The sequence below is a fragment of the Colobus angolensis genome, unplaced genomic scaffold (genome assembly GCF_000951035.1).
Source record: "Colobus angolensis palliatus isolate OR3802 unplaced genomic scaffold, Cang.pa_1.0 Scaffold24, whole genome shotgun sequence".
Taxonomy (NCBI): domain Eukaryota; kingdom Metazoa; phylum Chordata; class Mammalia; order Primates; family Cercopithecidae; genus Colobus; species Colobus angolensis.
The window spans coordinates 2,113,807-2,133,905 of NW_012115599.1; the positions used below are offsets into that span (position 1 = coordinate 2,113,807).

General features: G+C 50.4%; 1 protein-coding gene across 14 annotated transcripts in view; it reads right to left on the reverse strand.

The window, feature by feature from the left end:
* Positions 1 to 1,794: 1,794 nt before the first annotated feature.
* The window catches only part of DYSF (dysferlin), a 234,033-nt gene continuing 215,728 nt past the window's right edge, over positions 1,795 to 20,099 (reverse strand). For all 14 annotated transcript variants that reach the window (XM_011945196.1, XM_011945191.1, XM_011945193.1 and 11 more), the window contains 8 exons: positions 19,819 to 19,907; positions 19,450 to 19,545; positions 18,911 to 19,052; positions 14,407 to 14,506; positions 9,190 to 9,368; positions 7,275 to 7,384; positions 5,880 to 6,027; positions 1,795 to 2,104 (listed from right to left, as the gene is read on the reverse strand). In XM_011945196.1, the coding sequence (XP_011800586.1) occupies positions 2,066 to 2,104; positions 5,880 to 6,027; positions 7,275 to 7,384; positions 9,190 to 9,368; positions 14,407 to 14,506; positions 18,911 to 19,052; positions 19,450 to 19,545; positions 19,819 to 19,907 (903 nt within the window). In that variant the 3' untranslated portion in view covers positions 1,795 to 2,065. The remainder of the gene's footprint in view (positions 2,105 to 5,879; positions 6,028 to 7,274; positions 7,385 to 9,189; positions 9,369 to 14,406; positions 14,507 to 18,910; positions 19,053 to 19,449; positions 19,546 to 19,818; positions 19,908 to 20,099) is intronic.

Below are 20,099 nucleotides of genomic sequence, written 5' to 3' on the forward strand. Positions count from 1 at the left end.
CATCCTCAGACCCTGCTCTAGGCCTGCTACATACAGCATCTCAAGGCACGTTTGCTGGACATGGTGTCCCCTTGCCATCCATTCCTCATCCCCCTCTGAGTTTTTCTTAGTGGCCTATGTGGTCTCAGAGAGCAGCTTCAAGCACAGCCCTATGAATGGAGCCAGCTTTAAACTGAAGCCAACCCTGAGAACACAAACTCTCAATGACCTCATTGAGGAGCTGGATCAGCCTTTACCTGAAGCCAATCACCTGGGTGTTTCATTTCTGTAAAGCCATTGAATTCCCTTTCCTAGCTTGAGTGGGGTTTTCCATTACCTGCAACCCAGAGAATCAAGAATAAAGTGAAGGAACAAATGAAAAAATAAGCACAATGACCCCTAATGTTCTTTTAATCCAGCTGATAGTTGCATGGTATTCATTCATTTCCTTTTGCCTTTCTGAGCTTGGAAGACAAAACAGAGCTTCTTTCCAAAGCAACCCCCCTCCTCTCCTTCTCCAGAAACTGATTCCATGAATTACCTCATACTCTTTCTTGTGTCTTTGATCTTTCCCTAACCAGTGGCTTCCTCTTTCCTCCCTTCAAATATTCTCAGGTTTCCCCTCTCCTAAAAACTCGCTCTGGGCCTCCTGAAGCGGCGGCCCCACCCTTTCCTTCCTCTCCCTCTAGCCCTCCCTAAAGGCCAGCCTCCTCTCACTGCCTCCCCACAGGCATGCTTAGCGTGCTCAGTGAAGGCTCAGCACCAGACGGACCTTCCCAGAAAAGCTCTGACCCCAGTCCCTGCTGTGTCCTATGTGCAGTGTGGCCCCTGGCTCTAGGGTTCAGGTGTCAGGGTCTCAGAACTCACAGCCACCTCTAGCCTGAAGCTCTCCTGAAGTAAGAATTACCCTGCTTTCAAGGTGCAGCTCTCTCACTCAGGAAGGCTCCAGACATTAACCCTGTCCCAACCACCTCCAGTCCTGCCAATCAGTGAAGAGCCAAGGGGGACTGGGCCAGGGTGCAGGGTCACAGTGGAAAACAGGGGACACCTCCTGGGTAACAGGAGTGGAGGCTGCCAGCACTGTGCTCACAGAGTTCAGCCCCTTGGGCAAGAGAGGCAGGAGACTCTTGGAAATGTGATGTTTTCAAGCTCTTGGCTTTCTCTCCAAGTATGTTCCTGCTGCTCCTGTAGATTAAGCCCAATTCCTGCAGGAAATGTCAAACCAATGGCTCCAACTAAGCTTTAGACCACAAGAAAAAGGTGTCTTTGTCAAGATCAGATTCTGAAAGCAGAGAGAGGAAGCGGAGAGAGAGAACCCAAGCAATCCCAGGATTCTATGGGAATAGGCCAAAGCCAGAGGTGCTGTGGCCTCCCTGCCTAGGGGATTCCTGGCCAAACCCTCCCCCCCTGGAGTTCCCTTGCTAGAAAATGGAACCTCTTCCCCAGCATGGTCAAAGAAACCAGAAGATACAGGTAGCTGCCCTCCTAGGCAGCTTGGGAAAGAGACAGTGGGTGCCTGAGTGAGAAGGCAGGGGGAAAGAGAAAAGTCCTGGATTGGAGAGGAGGCAGAGAAGGCCGGGGCTAAGGCAAGCCAGACACCAAGCCCCAGGCCCACCCCACCCCCAACCAGTCTTGTGAAAGAAGCAGCAGTTCCACGGGGCCCCACCCACTGCTTCTGGGCTGCCTCTTCCTCCAGAAGGCTGGGCCGGAAGTAGCACCCACACCCAGTCCACCCTCCCCGCCCACCCAGGCACATCCCCCTTCACAGTCACACCCTGTTCAGGTACCGTAGAGATACACACACTGACACTGCTGTGTGGTTCAAACTGTTTTATGCTGAAATATGTCCGAGCTGATCCAAAAAAGCGTTGGGTTGGGGGAGAAGGAAATGATGGAAGTGGGGTGATCTCAGAGCTCCATGTAAGCAACTCTGGGAGTGCGGGCCGGTCCATCTGTCTGTCTGCCCACCCTGGCAGGACAATCAGGCCTTGGAGGTCTGGAGGAGCTCGCCGAGCTGAGAGGAGGAGGCAGGCCAGTCCCATGCTGGAGGGGACCCCACGCCCCCTCCTACAGGGCAGGAGAGTCCTCAGCTGAAGGGCTTCACCAGCTTCATGGCAGCATAGTTCTGGAGGGAGGGAGGGAGGAGACAGGGACACATGGTGATCCCACCGGGGCAGGCACAGCCAGAGCTGCTGTCCCGGATCTGGGGCTCAGAGGATGGGGCTGAGCTGCCAGCAGGCAAGAGGCTGGGAGAGGAGGCTCGTGGCTCTTCAACCACCTGCCTAGGCCTCGCCCTCACCACTTGCCATCCATCCCATGCGGGGCTCAACACTCGGCCCTGCCTACTGCTCCAGCCCATCAGGCAAACCCATACCCTCCAAAACTCCACCGGCACCCTCCCACCTGGGGGCCAAAGCTGCCCAAATTGCTCTGTCTTCTCCCCCATCAAGCCAGGCCCATTCCCAGGTTCCAGCTGACTGCCCAGAGGACTCTGAGCACCCTGGACCTGGCCTCTTTCATCAGACAGGTGCTGAAGGCAGGGCCCAGGGTCCTTCCCAACATGGCAGCCCAGGGCTCACGGGTCATCACACCCTTGTCCGGAAAGCAGAGAGAGAGAGAGCTGGGGACGGGCTGTCGTGGATGACCCACGGCACAGCCCAGCACTAGAGACGGGGCGCCCTTGATTGAGCCCTGCCTGCTGCAGGATTGACAGTATCCTCCCCTCCCCACTTCTCCCCCCAAAAACCATGAAAACACATACAACACAACACAGGGCTCCTAATTGGGACAGTATGTTCCCCAGCGCCGGCTGGGGAAAGCCAACTCTGGAAACAGAGCGGGCCTCCTTCCCCGCCAAACGCCTCCTGCCTCCCCACGCTGGCCCTGCTCCCGGCTGGCTCTGAGGGGGAAGCTGAGAGGAATCAGACAGGCTGCCCCCTCGTACCCCTCCCAAGGGAATTTCCAAGAGGCTGGGGGATTAGGCCAACTGGAGGGAGCTGCCCTGTCCTTGAGCCCCTCTCCACTAGGCCCTGGCTTGGGGCAGGCAGCCTCTGTCCCAAGGCCTGAAAGCCAGGTGAGGGTCACCAGGGCCTGGCCCTTATAGTCTGGTACTGGCCAAATGATTGAGTGATTTGGGTGGAGGGAGGCAGGATGTGCTCAGCTTGCAGCAAAGACCTGTGAGCAAAGCCAGTCTGCAGCCTCAGACCCAGGCCACCCCTTCATCCCTAGACCCCTCACCTAGGATCTGACACCCCCACACCAGCCCTGGGAGAGGGGAGGCAGGGTCCATATTTTAAAGAGGAAAACTTCCAGAAGAACTCAAAGGAGAATGGCCCACTGTTGGGGGGACAGGAGACAGGGAGGAGTTCTGACCAGGCCCCCCACAGTGCCATTCTGCTCCTCCCACAGGGATGAGGAAGGACCACAGGCTGGAAGTAACTGGAAATCTTTCCTTCCTGTCCCGGCCAGGCAGCAGGGCCTCCTTCCCCAGGCCCCTGGAGGCCTAGGTCTGCGGCCCAGTAACCTCACAGTGCACGGTGCAGCTGGCAGGGGCTGGGCTTAGGCATGTCATGGGTGGTGGTGATGCCACTTTGGACCTGCCCTTCCCCTCCCCTTGGCTTTTCAGAAGGAGGCTTGGCTTAAAGCACCCAGGGAAGATGACGGTGCTCCCCTAAGCACAGTCCCAGCCACAGAAGGCCAGAGCTGGCCTAGTGCAGCCCCTTCCTCACGTGAGCAGGAGGGATTTGCCAAGGTCACAGGGAGAGTCGGTAATCCTGACTCCAGCGACAGAGCTCTGTCACATCCAACAGGGTTTCTTCAACCATCATGTGCCCAAATGCAGAGTCCCCCTCAGCAGGCTGGGGCTGGCTGGGGACTCTGAGTTTCTAGTGAGTTCCCTGGTGCTGCTGCTGCTAGTCCTCAGACCACACAGAGGGCAAGGGTCTGCAACAGCTCTTCTCTTCCTGAACTCCCATGGCGTGAGCCTCCCGAAAGAGCGTTTGATCATCCACAGTATTTTTCCTTACTCTCTGGTTTCAGTGTCTCCCCAGGGAACTGAGCACTCCCCAGCGGCACGAGGCCTCATCCTCTTCTCCCTCATCCCCAAAACACGCCCTTACCTCCCAGACACACACAGGTGCTTAGAGTCTCTGTGGCTAACTGGACACTGGCCAGCTGGGCTCCGAATGGGAGGAGGAGCTTGAGGCAGGCTGGGAAAGGTGCCGCCTGCGCAGGAAACACCAGGCAGAAGTCCCGGTGCCCGACCCCGGATCTCAGGTCACAGCGACAGCTCATGCTACAGGACACCACACGTGCACACACCCTTCCATAGTCCTGCATCTCAGCTTATATTTGTAATCTCATCTTCCTTTGCTTAAAGAGGCCTCCCACATGGTACACACCTCGGGTCCCTGCAACCTAGATCTACCCTGGACCACGGTCAGATTTTGCTGATCAACAAACCTCAGAACCTCAGAAACATTTTGCCATGGCGCCTCGGGCGACCACAGCCAGCTTAGCAGGTCTGGCCTATAGGCAGACCCATCGCCACCCTGGTTCTAGACTCTCCTTAGTCACTATGGCCCAGAGGGTAGCTGGTCTGGGCATCCAAAGCAGACGTCCTTTCCCCAGCTCCTCTCAGTTCAGCTGTTAGGAACTGCATGGAAAGATGTGTGGTTTTAACTCTCTTCTCTCTGAGATGCATTCTGCAGACACGGGCATAGGCCAGCTACAGTGGGAGGGGGGGTCTTGCCCTTTCCTTCTCCTGGAGGACTCACAGAGCAAAGAGCTCACCTAGGGGCAGTTCCCCCAGCAGCCTGTCTGCCATGGCAACAAGGCTGTGGGCCAGTGGCCTGGTGCTGACCAGGACCGAGGCCTGAAGCAGGAATCACAGCGAGCCCTGGATTGGGAGTGTGCGCAGAGTAGTGTGCAGCCTACCGCCAGGCCCTTTCCTTCTCTGAGTGTTTGCATCTTTACCATCAACATAAGGTCCTCAAGGGGTGGATTACACCATTCTCTCCACTTTCATATAGGGCTAGAGTTTTCATATTAAAAAGGTTTCTTTTATATTTTAAAGAGCATTAGAAATCAGGTGTCAGCCTGAGAATGCTGCAACCCCTTCAAGGTCTGAAGTATCAGAGACACTGGGGGAGGCTCCCTGGTGATCCGGGTTCCCTGATGAGCTGTGTGGGTTAGGGAAGTATAGGCAGGGACCTTCCTCCCACAAGCAGGGCCCCACAGAGCAGGGGCATGACAGCCACCTCTGGTATGGCCCTGCAAGCTCATCAACTGGCTTCTTAACAAGTGAAAGGAAACCCAAATGGGCATCGAGCCAAATAAGGGCTCCTGGGCCAGTCTCCCACTCCCCAACAGCTTTCCTATGCTCACCTGCTGCAGGAGGCAGGACACACTCTATTGAGGGCCTCAGGTGGACCCTGAGATGCTGTCCCAGCCCCAGCTCCTCCCTTCCTCTGGATTTGCAACTGCTGTCAAGACAAAGGGACCTGCTCTGCTCTGCCATCAACATCTCACCTTCCTTTCAGACCCAGTTCCACACTTCCCTTCCAGAAAGTTCCCCTGCCCACCGCAACCCATAGGGCCTCATCTTCTCCTAACCCCTTGATTACATATTCTAGGGGCTTGCTGAGGACAGCTTTGTCTCACCAGGAAGGGCAAGTACTCAGTTTCTCTCACTGGACTAAGAGCCTCCAAGGGTAGAACTTTGTATACCTACCAGATTGGAGACCACCCAGAGCCGGGATCTGTATCCTCATCAGACCAGGGGCTCTCCAAGGACAGAGGTTGCTTCTCTCCATTAGATTGGGAGAGCTCTTTTAGGACAATGATGAACTCCCCCATAAGACCCAGAGTTCCCCCACCATAGCGCCATCAGGCCTGCTCACCGGGAAGGCGTAGATGAAGATGGCCAGGAACAGCAGCAGGATGAAGAGGATGATGAAGAGGATGATGGCCCACCGGAAACGCCGCCACAGGATGAACTTCATGGTCTTGTATGGGGAGGTGAACCACAGGAAGGAGGTGTCGGGGCGCCTGGAAGCGAGATCCTGGAGGTCAATTGGGCATCCTCTACTAGGGCTGCTTTCTCCCAACTCTGCTCTCAACAACAGGTCCAATGGCCTGGCCATCCACAGTCCACCCCCAGCGCCTGCCCAGGCCCTGTCCCTAAACTAGTCCTTTGCGCTTGTATTCCGTCTCCCCCAGGCCCTTGCTACAGTGTCACCCCCACCTGTGCTGCCCTCCTCTTCTGGGTGCTGCCAAGCCCTAAGCATCCTCAGGGGCCCAGTTCTCTGCCACCCTCTCCAGGACACCTTCCTTGGTGCCCTTGCCCATTCCTGACCCAGGACTTAATCACGAACTACAGATTTAGTAGCTGGGCAGTGCCTCAAAGTGCTCCCCAGCCCACTGAGTCCCAGATAAGCCAAGCCACTTGCTCAGATGCACACGGCTGGTCCATGCTCAGGGAGGGATGGTGGGAAGAGAACATAGGAAGCTGGTTCTCTCACAACCAAGAATCTCAAAACCTTTCCCTAGGCCAGCTCCACAACTCAAAATACGTGGAGGATTCTGTGTCTCCATCATGGCCCCGTTAACTCAGACTGCACACTGGTGTTTCATAGGTCTCTCTCTTCTTCCTGTGCAGATCCCAGCATCCTTCGGCAAGGGTGCCTCTCACTGGTCTGCCAGCCCCATGGCACAATCACAGCACATTCCCTAAGAGGCCTGTGATGTAGGGAAGACAGGGATTGGGCTCCCCATTTCACAGATGGGAAAATGAAGGCTGAAAGACTATTTGAAAGTCATACTGGCACCACAGGAGAGCCATGGAAGGCAGTTTGGTAGGTAGGGTCAAGACCTTGATCGGGCTCTGGAGCCAATCAGACCAGGTGAGAGCATTTCCGCTTCACCACTGTCCTAGCTGGAATGCCCTTATTTAACTTTGCCGAGATTATTTCCTCATCTGTAAAATGGGGATAATAACAACTACCCTGCAGGGAAGGTTCCATAGAACAATGTATACATGCATATGATAGCATGCTTGGCACACAACCGACAGGTACCCAATAGCACCTGCATCTTGAATTCGTTGAGCCCAGTGTTCTCTGGAAAGATGCCCGTCACCTGACCCCTAACTTACTGTGTGGCCTTGGATAAGTTATGCCTCTCTCTGAGCCATGTGGGCTTTGTGACTTCTACATGGCCATGCAATGGGATGCCTCCTGGACTGTGCCTGTATCCCCAGACCTGTGGGCATTGGGGCTCAGGGGCTGGGCACTGACCTTGGGTCCTCAAGCTTAGGGTTCATGTTGGGCTCATCCCGGCCCTGGCCAGCGGGCCGCTCCTCATGCTCACTCTCTGTTACAATCTCCAAGGTCATTTCCAGCTTGCCCTGAGGGGACAGAGAGCGCCTGGTTAGGGGCACAAAGGCTCTGCTCAGTGGCCTGGAGAATAACCAGACCAGGAAAAACATAAGGGCCACTTCATTATTAAAAAAAAAAATACAAATAAATAAATAAATAAAAATAAAAAAAGACGTAGGGTTTCTGAACATAAATGCAGCACCTGCTCTTTGTAAAACATTTGGAAACCTCAGAAATGTATAAAGAAGGGAGACTCTCACCCACACGTCCACTACTTGGAGACAAGCACTGTTAACATCTGCACGCCTCATAGCTGATTTTCTCTGCAGGTGTATGAAATGTCACACTGTGCATATACATTTCCATAGCTGGCTTCTTTTCACTTAGGAATATTCACTATGTAGTTGTCTATTCTTTAAAGTTTGGTTTTGAACGACTGCCAAACATTCTATGGGATGGTTGACCATAATTATTTAGTAAACTACTTATTTTGGTTCATTTAGGTTGTTTCCAACTGTTTGATAGGATAAATAATGCTGCAACAAATATCCCAGAACCTAGATTTTTAAATTTTGTTGGGTTATTTATTTAGAAGAGATTTTAGAAGTGGGATGACAGAGTCCAAGGGCAGAAATATTGGTAAATCTGTTACTATATGTTATCAAATTGCTTCATCCACAGAGTAAAACCATTAGCACTCCCAGCAGAAGTAAAAGGGGGGCTTGTCTTCTCTCTGCATCCTCAGCAGCAATGAGCATTTCTATTGTTAAAATATATGTAATTTAACAGACAAAAAAAAAAAAACCACACATTTTAAAATACAGTAGTCCTCCCTTATCTTTGGGTTTGATTTCTAGGGTTTCAGCTACCTGTGGGCCAGTACAGTAAGATATTTTGACACACAGAGAGAAAGACCACATTCACCTAACTTTTATAGCAATATATTGTTATAACTGTTCTATTTTATTATTGTTGTTGTTACTCTCTTACTGTGCCTCATTTAGAAATTAAACTTTCTCATAGATATGTATAGATGGGAATAAACATAGTACAAAATATGGGTTTCGTTCTATCTGCAGTTTCAGGCATCCCCTGGGGGTCTTGGAACATTCCTCCTGCAGATAAGGGGGGACTATTGTATCCCTTTATTTAATTACTAGAGAGACTAAATCTTTTTAAAAATGTTTTGCAGACATTGGTAATTATTTTGTGAATTATCTATGCATGTCGTTTTCTCCTTTTTCCTTTGGGGTACTAGTGTTTCTTTTGTTACCATTCTTTATACAACAAGTAGATTCAATTTCAAGGACCACTTTCAGAGTTGGCTGGCTGCCTGCAGTTTCTAAGTAAACTTTCAGGGATTAACTTCCTCTCTGTGGCTGCTGTGGACTCGAGGGAAGGACAGTTCCCTCTGGCCCTCCAGTCACCCCTCTAAGCAGACCTCTCAGAGAGTAGAACCAGGATGGTCCCTTGGAGGGTCCTGCTCAAATGGGAGAGGCATGACCCCCGTCCATTCACCCAGGAAGCCCGGATCAGAGGGAACCCAGGACACAGGTCTCTATTAAAGCCAATGAGCAGAGTATAAACAGAGTCATCTTTTGATTTAAATAGGCTTCCCCTGGGATGTGAGCCTCAAAGGAGAAGAAGGCTGGGAATTGGGAGGAAAGAGGGAGAATGCTTTGGAAAACAGAGAAAGAGGGGGGACGGGGGCAGGAGAGAGGGAGGAAGGGGGAGGAACAGTAAGCGTGTATTTTCTGATGATATATTTTCTGACAATGTGTATGGAAGAAGCTGCCCCCATGCCCTCCACTGGGGCTGCAGGAAGTAGACTTACCGCCAGTATCTTCTTCTCACCCTCTTCTGCTACACAGGGCCACCAGCCCTTCACTGTTTTCTGCTCAAAAAGGGACACAAACCATTCTGGGTGGAAAGTGTCATCCAGCTGGTCCAAGGAGCACTTCTCGGCTGTCTTGGCTGGCTTGGGCATGCGGTTGAGATCGAGCTGCAGGGAGCCTGCAACAGAGAGGTGGTTTTTGGCCAAGGGTTTCTCGAACACTGCTAGCCTGTAGCCACCCTTAGGCAGGACAGGTTCAGGAAAAACTCAGTGACCTCCTCTGTCACCAGCTTCTATGCATGGCCGAGCCACAGGTAAAATCTCACAAACTCTCCATCTCCCCACCCATTGTCTCCCATTCCATCTATACAGCTTCCCATTCACCTACCCATGCATTCATAAACATGTTCATCCACTCCTATTTACTCACCCTTAACAAAGCCACCCACCTCTTCAATTACTCATTTATGTACAAATCCATTCATACACCATCTATAAACAGCGACCCATCAATTTTTTTAAATTGTATTTATCATGGTAAAATACATATAACAAAACATTTGTTATTTTAACCATGTTAAGTGCACAATTCAGTGGCTTTAATTACAGCCACAATGCTGTACAACCATCACTACTACTTCCAAAACTTTTGCATCCCCCAAACAAAAACTCTGCACCCATTAAGAAATAACTCCCCATTCCTCCCTCCCCTTTGCCCTCATGACCTCTAGTCTACTTTCTGTCTCTATGAATTTGTCTATTCTAGATATTTCATATAAGTAGAATCATGCGATCTTTGTTCTTTTGTGTCTGGCTTATTTTGATTTCCATAATGTTTTCAGGGTTCATCCTTGTTGTATATGTCAGTAGTGTTTTTTTTTTTTTTTTTTTTGAGACGGAGTCTCGCTCTGTCGCCCAGGCTGGAGTGCAGTGGCCGGATCTCAGCTCACTGCAAGCTCTGCCTCCCAGGTTCACGCCATTCTCCTGCCTCAGCCTCCCGAGTAGCTGGGACTACAGGTGCCCGCCACCTCGGCCGGCTAGTTTTTTGTATTTTTTAGTAGAGACGGGGTTTCACCGTGTTAGCCAGGTTGGTCTCGATCTCCTGACCTCGTGATCCACCCGTCTCGGCCTCCCAGAGTGCCGGGATTACAGGCTTGAGCCACCGCGCCCGGCCAGTAGTGTTTTTTTATCCATATTATTTTTTATGGTTGAACAAGATTCCATTCTAGATATATACAGGTTGAACATCCCTAATCTGAAAATCTGAAATTCAAAATGCTCCAAAGTCTGAAAGTTTCTGATTGCCAACACGATGCTACAAGTGGGAAACTCCACACATACGTACTTAACTTTGTTTCATGCATAAAATTATTTTAAATATTCTGTAAAATTCCCTTCAGATTATTCTTACAAAGTATACATGAAAAAAATTTTGTATTTAGATTTGGGTCCTATCCCAAAGATATCTTTAAGTGTATGCAATTATTCCAAAATCCAAAAAGCATCAGAAATCTGAAACACTTCTGATTCCAAGCATTTCAGATAAGTGAAATGTACCACATTTTGTTCATTCATTCATCTGCTGATGGACACTTGAGTTGTTCCCATCTTTTAACTTCATATAGTGAATAATGTTGCAGTGAACGTTAGCACACAAATGTCTGAGTCCCTGCTTTCAATTCTCTGGGGTACACACCTGGAGGAGGAGTCTTGGTTCATGAGTAATTCCATGATCAGCTTTTCAGGGAACTGCCAAACAGTTTTCCACAGCAGCTGAATCATTTTACTCTCAAACCAACCATGTCCCAGCACACCAGCAATTTCTCTACATTGTCAAAACACTTGTTATATTCTTGTTTATTATTATTATTATTATTGCCATCTTAGTAGACATGAAGTGGTACCTCACTGTGGTTCATCCAACAGTCTTTTTCATCTACCACCTAGTTATCCAAGCAGCCATCTTTTTATATTGTTTTATCTAATCATCCCTTTTATCCATCATCTCCCAGGATACCTTCAGCTATTAGGTTGAACCATATGAAAATTCTTGTATTTAACTATCTTTGACCCATTTAAACAGCAATTTCATGTGGTTTCACCTAATCTAATCATGATCTGATAAAGTCAATGGGATTGGAGCACAGGCTGCTGAAGGGATTAAGAAAGATCAATAGAAAAATTATTTTCTGGAGCCAAATTAAAGAAATTCTCAAACACCATGCAAAGGTGATTCAATTTTTTTCAGTATGGAATGCATAGTTACTATAAGTGAACATTAAATATAACTCATTTTCTAGTTTTCTTTCTTTCCACTCATCCATTTATCAATCTGTCCTTCCATACAGCTGTCCATCTACTTTGACCTAACTATCTACATTCCTCTATAGCTACCATTTGTTAAGCACTATATCTGTCCATTAATCAGGTTATTATTCCACCTGTCTGTCCACTTATTCAACTGTATAGTGGCATTCATCTATCTCTCCACCCACCCATATAGCTCTCCATCCCTCCAGGGCAAATGAATGAATGTTTATTTTCTATTTGAAATATGGTGCCAATATATTAAGCAAATATCAGAATATTAAACCACACACACACACACGCACGCACGCACACACATTATCTCAGCATGACCTACATAAGAAACTGTAAGGAAACACTGGATAACTGGATGGTGAGTTTATAGGTGCTTAACCATTACCTTTAAAAATTAATAAATATTCAAAAGACATAAATTACATAATTAGAAAATAAATTATGAAGGTGGAAAAGAAAAATCTCATGGATATAAAAGTTAGTATTTGTTAATGGTTTTATTTTTTAAAACAAAGGATGAGTCTGTTTAACTTTATTCTGAACATGGTTTACTCAGTCGGTAAAAAAGGCAGGGTTTTTTTTGTTTTTCTTTTAAAAACTAATTTTCTAAAGCCTCACTTCATAAAGGAAAGGCTGATGCCATAAATTCATAAAGTCTGTAAGAAAAAAGACTCCATAAAAAATTTAAAGCATAAGAAAAATTGGGAGAAATTATTTGCAATGTATTCTTCATACATAAAAGGCTCTGAAAATCAATAATAAAAGATGAACATTGCAAAACCATGAAAAAATTCCACAATATGGATAATAAATATATTTTAAAGTTCTACCTTAAATGCAATAAAAAATGCAAATAAAAAGGAAATGTCTTATTGGCAATTTTTCTTAATGTACAGTGGTAGCAAAAGTTTAGGGAAAATGGCACCTTGTACAAACAGGGCACAGGTGGGAGCATAAACAAGTAAAACCTTTCTAGAGGGCAACTGAACAAAATGTTTCAAAAACTATTAAAATGTACAAAGACACATCTGCTTCTTAGAGCTAAGGAAAGATATGTACAAAAGATCCAAAGATGTGCATACACCAAGGGTGTCACTCACTTTGGAAAACCTGGAGATGACCTGAATACCCACCAAGAGAGGATTAATTAATCAAAACAGGGCCCATCTCTGTGACAAAACATAGGCAGGCATTAAGTGTGATGATGGAGATATAAATGCAGATCGATACCTACTGACCAGAAAGGATGTTCTTGGAAGATTAAGTTTTCCAGAAAATCAGGATATAAAACAGTCTGTGTAATAGAAATCCATTCATATACATATGAATATATGTGTGTATTGTATATGTATGCATGTATATGTGTATATATTAATACATATATAAAATACTTACGTTTGTTTCAGTCTCAAATAATATATAACATAATAATACATGCCAAAATGTTAGTGGAAATTATCTCTGGGTGGTGAGATTAAGGTGGGGAGATTAAGCTGCATTTTCTAATTCCTCTACAGGAATTATGCACAAAATAATAAATAAAATAATAGAAGTCAAACTTGGTGCCACCCTTTTCAGACCCGATGCTTTTATAACAAAGTTCTCTGTGTGCATTTGACGAGGCCAGGTGTGCAGGGCAGGGGAACAGTCAGGTGAACTGGCAGGCTGCTTCTCCCCACTGCTGGAAGCCACACCTCAGAATATCCCCTGAAGGGGCCCCAAGGCTCAGCTAAGACCAACTCACCTTCTCCAGTCAAGGGTCACCCCAAGAGAGCTCCAGGCCACCCTGCTCCCAAGTGGCAGAGCGGATCTAGAAACCATGGATCCTGACTTCCTGGGCTGCCATTTTCACAAGCTCACTTTATTTTTTAATCAAGGTAAAAATGCACCTCACATAAATGCACCACTTTAACCATTTTAAGTGTACAAATCAGGGGCTTTGAGTATATTCACAGAGTTGTGCAACCGTCACCACCATCTAATTCCAGAACCTTTCCATCACCCCAAAAAGAAACTTCTTTCTTGTCACAGTCACTCCCCATCCCCGCTTCTCCCAATCCCTAGCAACCACTAACCACAAATCTATGGATTTGCCTATTACGGACATTTCATATACATGAAGTCACATAATATTTGACCTTTTGTGTCTGGTTTCTTTCACCTGGCATGTTTTCAGGTTCACCCACAGTGTAGTATGTATCAGTATTCCATTGCTTTCATGGCTGAATAATACCCCATTGTATGGATAGACCGCATTTTCCAGAGTTAACCTTTATAGCCATGACGGGGCTATCATGAACTCACTGCTCTCACGGACAAGCATGCTGGCCCCATACAATGTCTTCCTCCTTGTCCCCATATCCTAACCCTACAAGGCCACCATCACCACCTTCCCTTCAACCCAGAATCCCTGCTCCCCAGCCCCAGATTTCAGCACAGCCCTTTCCACCAGAACCCTGTTTGGCAGTAATGGGGATGGAGGCTGTGTTTGTTCATTCAGTCGGTCACACAGGCACAAGGATGAAGAGTGACTTGAGACCCTCACTCACAGGGCTCAGTCTGTGTCAAATGTGAGGCCAGACAGCTGGCGACAGGCAGCACACACTTGCGTCCCTCGCATCCTTACAGATCTGAGTCCCGCCATCCAGCATGGCCGTGTTCAGTGCCACCTCTACTGACAGGCCCACCCTCAGTGGCCACCAATCACTCTGACATTGCTGTGTGTCATACACCTCACTTAACACTGGGACACACAACCCTGAGCTCCCTGAAAGCAGAAAGCAGGACCACTCCTCCTGCTAGGCTTCCCCAAGGGTCCAACAGTGGCATAAACACACAGTGTGGGTGCTGGGGCAGCCCCCAAGTGCAGAATGGGATTCTAGAAATGGTGCTTACCCAGAAAATCATCAAAGGAGAACTTGTCATTGTCCCAGATCTGGAATATCACTCGTGCTGGGATTTTGCTCTCAGTCTTGTCCAGCCTCCAGAAGGCATCCTGACCCAGAGGAGGAACAGAGAAGGATGCGAGGAAGCAAGGTTAGAGAGAGGCAGTGTTGCCTTCCAGCCTGGAGGCTGCCTGGAGGAGACAGAGGAGTAGGACGTCCCCAAGGGTCTTGACAGAGCCAGGTCCTGTAGGAAGACTGGGAAGGGCAGATCCCAGAAGGCCCAAAAGGGCCCAAAAGGGCACCATGCAGTCTCAGTTCACATAAGATGGCTCCATTTATCCTCCCAATTCTGTAAGTCAAAGTCATCACTACCATTTTACAGATGATGGAGGAGAGGCTTGGAGAAGTTAAAGGAATGTGCCTGAGGTCTGACCACTAATAATAACAACATTAATATCATGCTTCCTATGCATTGGCCCTCTACTGCTATGAACTCATTTATCCTTCCAACTACCTATGAAGGAGATACTATCTTCACAGTGGAGGAGACCAAAGCAAGTAATTTGTCCAAGATCACACAGCTTGGAAGTGGCAAGTTGGATTCAAATTCTGGCAGCCAGATTCCAGAGTCCTGCTCTCTACCATAAACCCTGCTCTGTACCTGGCATCTCAGGGTCAGGGTGGGGTAACTGAGACTCTGAGGAACCCCACCCCAGCCTGGCTGTCACAGAAGGATCTCCCAGCACGCTGCTGTAAGGAGTTGGCACTGGAATCTAGACCCCAGCTCCTCCCTCTCCACCCCACCCAACTTCACTCCAAGAGCTTGCCCCACAGCAAAGCCAAAGCCTGAAGTTCTGGGAAGTTCTGTCTCCTGCTGAAAGAAGAGGAGGGGCCGTTCTCTCCCCACCCCACCTCCCTCAGACCAGCTCGCCTGGAACAAGGTCATCTTGGGCTTCCTCCCACTGAGGCTTCATGGAGCAACTGAGCGGTGTGGGACTGCACATGCAGAGGCCGGAGAGCACCCCTCAGTCCAGCCATACTCAACCCACAGCACTGTCACTAGGGCTTTCCAGCGCAGTCTTGTTCTCCGTTTTCTCACTATAACTCTCCCCTGGGTGAGTGGCAAGGACAGGAAACAGTGTGACCATCCTGCAGACGACGGGTGCCAAGTCCTGAGTGCCGGGTCAGAGCAGGGGCCTGGACCCAACTCTGCAGGGGAAAAGCTCCACTGAATGCCTGGTAAACCCACACTTGCTGTCCAGCCAGGGCCTGCTGTGTGGCCAGCCCAGCCTCCGAGATTGACCATGGAAATCCCAGTGAGCTCCTGAACCGAAGACCACAATCCCTTCCCCGTGAAGACTGGTTACCGTGCAAAGCACCAGCCATGGCCTGGACTGTTGCCTGGGTTGGGGAAGGGGCTCAGGTCTCCAGCTGGCCCCTCGCCTCCAGCCCTCTGTCTGGTGCCTCCCCCCTTTTCCGGGCCCCAGCCCTTCTGCAGGTGCCTCCCTCCTCTGGCGAGCTTTTATGGCCAGCTCCGCAGGCCCGCCTGCATGGCCCGCCAGCAGCCTCCATTCCTCTGGCCGGCTTGGTTTATGGGCTCCGTAATGAGCCAGAGGTTCAAACAGCCCCTGGTGGGAGCAGCTGGGCTGGGGCTCCAGCCTGGGGAATGAACCCCCCCAGGTCCCAGGCGCTCATTATGCTCCTGGCCTGGGCGCTTTTACTAGCTGTTTATTTGCAGGGTGGGTGCCTGACGCGCAGGCAGGCCCCAGTGGGTGTGCTGGGCTCCAGGTGGGGAGCCGGGCCGGGGCAGCCAGTGGTGGTTCAAAGCCGCCGGATGAAAGGAGACCTTGTACTTTACGACAGTCTCGTCTGGTTAATGGGGTCCCTGGAGGGCCTGCCTGCCAGAGGCCCTGAACCCCATGGCAGAGGGCTGGCTCTGTGGCAGGCCCAGGGAGCCCAGAGGCTGTGCAGTGCCCCTGCATAAACCCACCTCAGACTCGACAGCCCAGCGCAAGTAACTGGTGCCCCACTGTGACCATGACTCTTCCTGCCTCCCAGGGTCCCTTCACTCCAAGAGGGACCCTCTGGCTCTGCCTTCAGCCAAGCCAGTTTCTGTCTGCCACTTCTGGTTGACTTCAGAGCCACCTGGCCTCTGTTTCTGTTTCTCAGCCTCCTCTTCTGACCTTCTCTGCCCCTCCTTCCAGCCACCTTCTCCCCAGAGTGTGGCATCATGTAGAATGTCCCTTCCCCTCCGGCCTTCCGTCTCAGCGATCCTCTCCTTCAACTTCCCGACCCCTCTTCCTCCTCTCCGTCCCTGCTCCCCCGTGGGCTTCTTATTGTCCTGAGTCTGGCCCAGACCCTCTCAGCCATCAGGCAGTCCCTTCCATATCCTGTCTTCCTCTGGAATTCGCCCACAGGTTGGCCCCACTCTCCCCTTCTTCATTCCTCCTGACCAGGCTGTATGATGCAGAGACAAAACCACATCGTCGCCAGAATGGAGTCACCCCAAATTCTTAATCAGCAACCACAACGGGGTCCCCAGAACTGCCAGGTAACCCTCTCTGTGATGCCACACTCCCTTCCCATCTCTCTGTGTCCCTCCCCCACCCACTCAGCACAGCAGCTCTTTCCAGCTTTTTCCACTGGTCTTAAGTCACCTGCCCCAGTACCAGATCATCTCTCCTCTTACTTCAGAGACAAAAGCAGAAACCTCCATTCCAGCCACTCCTTATCCACATCTCCACCTGTCATGAGGAAGGGGCTGTCCCACCTCCCGCTCCTCTCGGTCTCAGTCCCCATCCATGTATAGCCCTTGTAGGTGGGCGCTGGGGGTGCCACGTGCGGCGGCACAGCCCTCCCTGTCCACTCCCAGGCCTCCTCTCCCTCTGTCGACAGCAGAGCGGGCCGGGGCAGACGCAGCCTTGGCTTTCTGATAGAAGCAGGCTCGTGACAGGCAAGCACACCGAACAGCAGCAAACAAGGCTCAACCTGCAAATGGCCCAGGCTTTCCTTGACCTCACAGAACCCTGCTGCTCAATTCTGCTTTCTGCCAGTCACTCCACAGCAATGGCTCGGTAAAGAGATCCACTTAACCCTGTTGAATCCATGTTTTCTTTCGTTTCATGGTTTCAGAATGCTCCACGGAACATTTTGCTTTCTCTAACATGCAGATAACTCTGCATGTTAGGCTGAGAAGGGCCATGCAGAGGGGGTGTAATGAAGAGAACTAAGAAAATCCAGGCACTGGAACGCATCATATATCCCCTTCCTTTCAAGAGACAAGGAGTCATGGAAGCTTTGAGGCTTAAAGCCTTGGGCCACCTCTGGAAGGAAACTGGGCCAGCAAAACCTAGATGCCAGAGAGGCATTTACCACTTGAGTAGGAGAGCACCTTAGGGTGCGACAAGGATGGTCAGAAGTTACATCAGAGGCCCCTCTGCCTCCAGCCAGCATAGCCCTGAAGTCTTCAGTGCCCTCAGCACCCATTCTGTGTTCTGGGGGCTGCTCTCTGAGGGCAGGCCTAGTCCTACCAGGAAGAGGCCGGCTGCCCTCGAGTTCTGCCTATTTCAGGGGTAAAAAGTTGATGCCCCAAATGAGACCTAAACTAGCAGATGCTGAGACACAGAGACCGAGGTCCCCAAATCCAGCCTCCCCTCTGGCTGATGCAAACCAGGTCTCCCCAGGTGCCTCTGGCCTGTAGTGAGAGGCGGGAGTGGAGAGAGGAGGGTGATGGCTGTGCGGCTGCAAGCACAGAGCCGCTCCAAGTGACTGCCCAGCTTGGACAGTGACCACAGGCACAGATGTGGAAAATGGGGTATGGGAAAGACTTGGCCAAGCAACTCCCAATCCTGTGGACACCATGATCTATAGACCAGGCTGGCCTTCTCGGGAAGCTCCCCCATGGGGTCTGCCCCATTGCCCCTTTGAAGGCCATGCTGGGTGTCCCTACTCTGCCCACTCAGACCCCATGATCCTTCCTGCTGCTTAACTTGCCTGAGTTAGGGAGGGAGGCAGTGACTTTGGGATCTGGATTTAGCTACAAATGATGGCTACGGCACTGTGTGGTCATGAGGTGGCCATGGGGTGGCGGCAGCTGGGGATGGGAAAGATGGTGACAAGGGGTGTATGCAGAGATGGTGGAGGTGGCTTTGGCAGTAGTGAGAGCAGGGGTAGGACCATGGTAGTGCCACGAACGACGGAACAGTGGTGATTACATTGGCAGTGAGGAGGCAACGGTCGTGATAACACCAGCAGTGATGGGACAGCAGCTGTGGTGACATTGGCTGTGATGGGACAGAGGCCATCACACAATGCTGAGACAGCAGTGGTGGTGACACTGGCAGTGCCGGGACGGTGGAGGTGGTGGCCATGTGGAGATCGCAGTGGTAGCTCCAATGTGGTGGGGCAGCAGTGAGATTGATTGTGACAGTGGCCTGGCAGGGACTTGGTGGCCAGGTCAGGGTAACTTTAGAAGCACTGGTGCTGGCACCACGGAGAATGGGAAGGACACTGACCTTCTTGGCAACCGTACAGACTTGCTCAGCCGGCAGGTAGTCGAAGGGGAAAACGAACCTCCAGTTGAAGTTGCCTTCACCTCCCAGGGAGCGATAATGCACGTCTGTCTTTTGCTTGTGTTCTTCAAAGCCAATCATCCAACTAGACATACACATTTTTAGAGAATGGTTCTCATTAAGATTTCCAACACAGCATATACATCGTCAACTTAGGCAGACAAGGAGTTAAGAAGGTAGATGAGCTTACTGCAAAAAGAATTCCCAGGTAATAGGCACGATGTACAAAATGTGCCATAAATTTGAAAACATTCTAACTTCCCAGCCACTAAACTTGTAAGTTCAACCCAAAGTTCAGTGCGGAAAAAGAAATCTGGTGGGAGAACAATTTTCCCAAAGGCAGGGACCACCCCCAGGAGCCCTCCTTGGAAACTTGCTTGTTCTCCCCTTCCCTGAGTCAGAGCCCCCCATGCTGTGCGCAACCCAGAGGGAGCATGGGAGCTGTGGCAAGCTGGACAGGCAAGAGGACGCTGGCTCCCTACCCTTTCACATAAATGTCGCTCATCTTCTCCCCCGTGAGGCTCAGGTCATCCAGGATCACATCTCTGGTATTCCAGATAATACAACGCAGGAAAAACCTGGGGAAAGGTATAACTCCAATCCACCTAGATTTCCTACCAGAGGATGGGAAGGCCTTGGCCAAGAAGCCAAGAAGCCAAGAAGCAGACTAGTCCAAGAGGACTCGATGCCTGCCTGGCTGGACACTGGCCCAGGCCCAAATGAGAACTGTATTCCATGGCCCGAATAGCCTGAAGCCAGGCAGAAAAGAGCAACCGCCTAGTCCCACCCACCACAGGCTGTAAGGCCCCCACCCCTCAGCCCAGCTCAGAGCCTGTGGCTGCGCAAGTCACCTTCTGGCTCTCCGTGGGGTGATGTTGAAGGGAGGTCCAGGCCGCCCCAGGGCCTTCGGAAACAGGTCGACCCACATCTGCAGCTTCCCCTGTGGAGACAGGGCCCGTTCTCTCCCCACCCTTCTCATTTAACCAACTGTTACCAAGCACCTGCTCTGGGCCAGACTCTGGGGACACAGAACAGAGAAACCCAGCCCCTTCCAGAGAAAACCTCACTGCCCTAAACAGGGGACTACAGGGTCAACTGCAGAGGTGACCACTGCCCCACAGGCCTCTGACTT